Source organism: Dicentrarchus labrax, unplaced genomic scaffold (assembly GCF_905237075.1).
Source record: "Dicentrarchus labrax unplaced genomic scaffold, dlabrax2021, whole genome shotgun sequence".
NCBI classification, from domain to species: Eukaryota; Metazoa; Chordata; class Actinopteri; family Moronidae; genus Dicentrarchus; species Dicentrarchus labrax.
In genome coordinates, this window is record NW_026136723.1 from 10468331 (window position 1) to 10473441 (window position 5111).

At 41.6% G+C, this 5111-nt stretch overlaps 1 protein-coding gene across 1 annotated transcript; it reads right to left on the reverse strand.

Moving 5' to 3' along the window:
- Window positions 1-379: 379 nt before the first annotated feature.
- LOC127357865 (1-acylglycerol-3-phosphate O-acyltransferase ABHD5) lies at window positions 380-3947 on the reverse strand. Its single transcript, XM_051390403.1, has 7 exons — window positions 3825-3947; window positions 3027-3109; window positions 2478-2880; window positions 1796-1947; window positions 1244-1355; window positions 988-1168; window positions 380-724 (listed from the first exon to the last, which is right to left on the reverse strand). The coding sequence occupies exons 1-7, from the start codon at window positions 3890-3892 to the stop codon at window positions 554-556; spliced, it is 1170 nt and encodes a 389-aa protein (XP_051246363.1). The 5' UTR covers window positions 3893-3947; the 3' UTR covers window positions 380-553.
- Between the last annotated feature and the right edge of the window lie 1164 nt (window positions 3948-5111).

Below are 5111 nucleotides of genomic sequence, written 5' to 3' on the forward strand. Positions count from 1 at the left end.
CCAGGTCTCCTGAGTAGGTCACTCAACTCAATATGCATGTGAGGCTGCTTTGTATGGGATTCACTGTTACCCTTCTGCAAAGGAGAGGGGAGATAATGTGAGCACGCTGTTACTGTGCTGCCACCTGCTGGCCGTTCTTCACACAGAGCATCTCCGGAGAAGTGAGGAGGTTTTCTTGGAAAACACACCAGCACTTTGCTCTATTTACTTCTCCCTCATATCTCTCACAGAGTGGGTGAGGGGTCAGAAAAAGAACATGCTGTGTACTGCCTAGACCTCCACCCTAAACCAGATTTTCCCTGGAGAGATAACTTCTCTTTTCTGAGAAGTTCTCTTTTTTTGTTGCCCAAGGACAGAAAAAATATTAAAGTGAGCAACACACACTGCATCTCACATTTATTTACAAAACATGAGTGTGGTGGCATCATCTGACCTTTGACACGAAGCCTGAGGAATGATAAGTAAAGCGTCCTCAGCCAGTGATGGATCTCTCTTCAGAGTAAAGTGCGTTATAAAGACAGTTAAACTATTGTGGCTGTGTCCCAGGTTTGGGTTAGTTAACCTCTGTGCCCTCCTGTGTGCCATCTAACTGAGGGAGCTCTCGCTGCTTCATTCCCTCCTGACCTTCGCTTTTCTTCTCCCTGCTAGCGAGTATCTGAAGGACCGTCTGGTTAAAGTCGTCAGGCTGGTCGGCGAAAACGTAGTGGCCGGCTCCTCTGATCACCTGACACACACAAACACACAGTCATACAGAAAGAGTCAAACAGTTAGAGCCAAAATGTATGTATGAATTTATCACATGAACATTTATGGCCTGTGAATAGAAATGTATATAAAATAAGTGTATTGAAACCTCCACATCCTTTAAGTTTAGGAACTACTCAAGCAAAGCAAATTGAGATAATATCTGGATACGTCTTTAAAACCACACAGTGAAGAGATTAACATGAAACTGAAGTTGCAAAAACGCAATTTAAAAGAACCTACCCTGATTTCCACATCTTGTCTGGTTTTCTTGAACGCATATCCAGAGTCACTGTCGATGCTGGAGCGTGATCCATAGATGAAAGAAATGGGAATGTCAGCTCGGACCTGGTCGATCCTCTCCAGCATGGGCCTCACGGCCCAGCCATAGGGGATGGTCATGTTCTTGAAGGCTGTTTCTCCACTGTAACAGAAAGAAATAATGTTGGACACTGTATGATGTGTTGTCAGAGAAATAAAGTAAATGTCGGTTTCTCACCTCGGAGTCTGGGCATTCAGATGGTAGATGTAGTCAGATACTGTGTTGTCGTCAAACACAGAGGAGTATTTCTGCTTGAAGTCGGACCTGATCATTTGGACCAGCATTGGACCTGAGAGAAGAAAAACAAGGACATTTACTTGAATAACTGAAAACAAACCAGCCCATTGACAGAAACGCTGGCAGCCTCTCCTGACCACTGCACTGCTTTCAGAGCGATGACAACACAGAGCCACAGGGACAAGTAGCAACACCTTTTTGTGTTAAGAAGTAAAAGGGTTTACAGGGATGCATTTTTTTAAGTGGAAAACCATTTAAAAACAATCTAACAGTACGACTGGCATGAGCTGGTGTAGTTCTCACAGTCATGGTCTCATTTTTACACAAATTATAATTAAAAGCAAAGCATTCATTTACAGTATTTTGATATTTAAAACTGATACAATATACTTTAGCAAGCCACACTTTAAAATGTTGCATACTGAATAAAACAGAAGTAAGAATATATGTGAATGTGCAAGTTTGTATATGTGTGTGTGTGTGTGTGCTAACCTAGAGGCCCAGCTAGTCTGAGGCCAGCCAGGGGGTTGAAGGGGCTCATGAAAGCCCCCATGGCTCTGATCCACACTGGGATGGAGTTGTGGTTGGGGTTCTCTGGACGAGCTGGGAACCCCCACGGTTCCACCAGCAGCAGATGCTTCACCCTGCACACACGCACACTTGATAAATGTACACACTAAATTTTACATTTCAATTACAAAACCCCACTTGTTATAACAAACTATGTAAAAAGACAATAAACACAACTATTTTACAGTTTTGCGCTCTTAAATAGAAGTTCATAATTAGCATGCATTTTAAACTAAAAACAAATATGTTCAAAACACTAATAATGACACAATGACACACAATATAAAGTAGTTGTGAAGATACTATAGGGCTTTTCTTACTAAACCAAATGCACTAACAAACATCACCTTGAAAGATGTTGAAATAAAATGAAAACAGTATGCAAACCTTTAGATGCTCTACATTTAAACTACACAATGAATTAATTCATTCATTAAATTCCCTAAACTAGGGAACATATAAAATAGGGAGGATTAGCCATTGTTTCCTACTGCAGAAAGTTGGATTTATATATAGAAGAAAAGATAGAACCAAGCCACCAAGCATGCACACCATCACCCACCAACCCACCCACACACACACACACACACACACACACAAGCACCTGTGTGGGTATTTGAGTGTGTAGGCAGCAGACAGGTATCCTCCGAGGTTGTGTCCCAGCAGCACCATTTCCTCCAGTCCCACCTTCTCCCTCCACTCCTCCAGGGCTTCCACAAACTGCTCCTCAGCCCCCTCCGGGTGGGCTGTGAACTGGGGGCGGCTGCTCCTGCCGAAGCCGAGCAGGTCTAGAGCGTAGACCGGTCCAATGCTGGAAAGAGCGTCCAGGTTTTGGGCCCAAAGGGCAACCCCACCTCCGAAGCCGTGCAGAAGAACCAGAGGGGGCCTGGGCTGGGTAGGGGTGTGGGGTGGAGAGTGTGGCTGTGGATGAGTGGAAAAAGCTAGGGTCCACAGATAGTTGTTGTTGGATAGCCGGACGTGCTGCCTGGAGAAAGGCTGCTTCACACCTGCAGTAAGGGGGAGAATTATAGGGGGGATGTAGGGAAATGGGGCTCATCTTTGTTCAATAAGAGCTTTTTGCAAGAATAAAATACTGAAGAACACAAAAACCCCCTCAAGTTATTGTAGTGGTTCAACAGCTCTTTACACTTACTCTTAAGCATTTTTTCTTCTGCATCTTTCAGCTGAGAGGGGGATGTGGGGCACCAAGAGGGAAGCCAACTTAATATCCAGGAGCTGTGATTTAGACAGCAAACATGCAGCCAAGCAGGCAGACGGAACACATAAAGAACATTCAAAACAGGCAAAAACAAACTATATACTGAACTTTGACCATATGATCATATCTGCCTTTAGTGCTGCTGATATGCAATCAATACAGCACTTCCCTGAAACTCAGTCTTGGAACAACTTGACTGCGTAGTGAAGCCCAGATTAGTTTGTACTTTGAGACCTTTGTGGTCAATATCATTAGAAATACAGCAGTTTATTTGACATTTGACATATACGTTTACTTGGTAAAAGACGACTTAGAGTTGACAGAAATCCCTTGTAGCACTGCTCAATTCGGGATACTTCAAATGTAACAAAAGACAGTTAAACCAACACAGATTCAATATTGTGAACAGAAATGCAGGCTGACTTGGGGAACACTATGTGCCCGAATTAACCAGAAGCTACTGGTAGCTCCTAACAGGTATCCAACAACATTTAGAGATTTGACAGTAAGCGTATACATAAAAATAACCCAATTTTAAGTGAGGTTTGGATTGTGTTCAGGTATGTTAGTAACGAAAGCTGCTCCTGAGGGAGTCATTACTAGTTACAAGAACACAATGTAGTTTTGGGTTGTCACAAAACGGAAGGCATTCACAGGGAAAACAACATGCAAACGTACACAACCAACCACGGTATGAAGAAAATAAAGTGTTTTTTAAGGACTAAAGCTCACCTCTGCTCCTTGATAGGTTGCACCTCCGCCATCCTTCGCATGGTGTACACTGACCGTCTCGCGACCATGTCAGAAAGAAGTATAGTTTATTACGCTGCATTCACGTACATCCCGTAAAGAATAGAATTGAAAATGTGTTGTAAAGATTACAACTAATGACAAAATAGCGTGTGATTAACCTATCATGTAATGTAGTAATGACAACCTAAATACTGCTGAGAGTTTAGAGGCCGGTGAATTATCTGGCAATTTGTGGAGTTCAGAGGTTCCAACTGCACCTGAAGGCAGCAGCGTGGTCTGAACCTGCCCTGAGGGATACCTTCCCGAGCTAGGCTGCTTTCGTCTCTTGACTCTTTATCTTCTTGTTTTCTTTGGGAGAAATTTCTCTTTCAGAGTTCCTTCAGACTGCTGACTCCAGAAAGTGGTGCTTTACATGGATTCTGGAGGATTAAGAGGCGTTTAGGTACTGCGCCAAACCATAATTAATGCTCCAAAGTTGCACAGCTGACCTCCAGTGACTTCATACACAGGGTAATAAAACGTTATATTAAAACCCGCTAAGACCCAAACATGAAAAAATTGAGAATTAATCATTTTATAAATGTAAAGAATAAGTGTAAAATACAAGAACAAGTGGTGTGTTGTTGGGTTAGCGCATTAGCATGTCAATTAGCATACCCTGTTCCAGTTAACTTGCTAAGGTTTCAGTTGCCATGGCTACAACTTCACAGGAACATACAGTTAACAGTAAATTAGTAATTAAGATTAGCAGGTTAAGTTTCCAAACATGACTTTTTCATATATTTGACATATTTTACTTTAATTGGGTAAATGCCAGTTTTACACATTTTTTTGCTAAACTGAAACATTTTGGCTAGTTTTGAAACATGTTTTGTTGTGGAAAACTATATTTTTCCATTGTTAGTCTTATTAAAAACAATTGTTATTAAACAACTAGTGGAAGCTGCTGTAAAAATCATCAACAACAAACAGAAACATAACAATTTAAGGCTAATTAGAATTAAATACACCAACGGAGGTTTTTTAAAACACTGCCTGGAGGGGCTGCAGAATAAATCTCATTGTTTCTTGTGGGTCTAGTGCAATGACAAACCAAGGGAGATGACTTTGGCTTTCCTCAAATTAAAGCTAGGCTAATAATAGACAGAAAAACACAATTTCTGACATAGAGATTAAACCTTCCCATATCTTCATGCATTCCTGATTATGAATTCAGATAAGGGCAGAGATTAAAGGAAAAGTTAATTTAACTCATTATCCTCAAGG

Coding starts and splice junctions, on each gene's coding strand:
- LOC127357865 (XM_051390403.1), bottom strand. CDS start 3,892: ATGGTCGCGAGACGGTCAGTGTACACCATGCGAAGGATGGCGGAGGTG. Junction 3,110..3,824: donor CAACCTATCAAGGAGCAGAG/GTGAGCTTTAGT, acceptor TCTAAATCACAG/CTCCTGGATATTAAGTTGGC. Junction 725..987: donor GACAAGATGTGGAAATCAGG/GTAGGTTCTTTT, acceptor TGTGTGTGTCAG/GTGATCAGAGGAGCCGGCCA.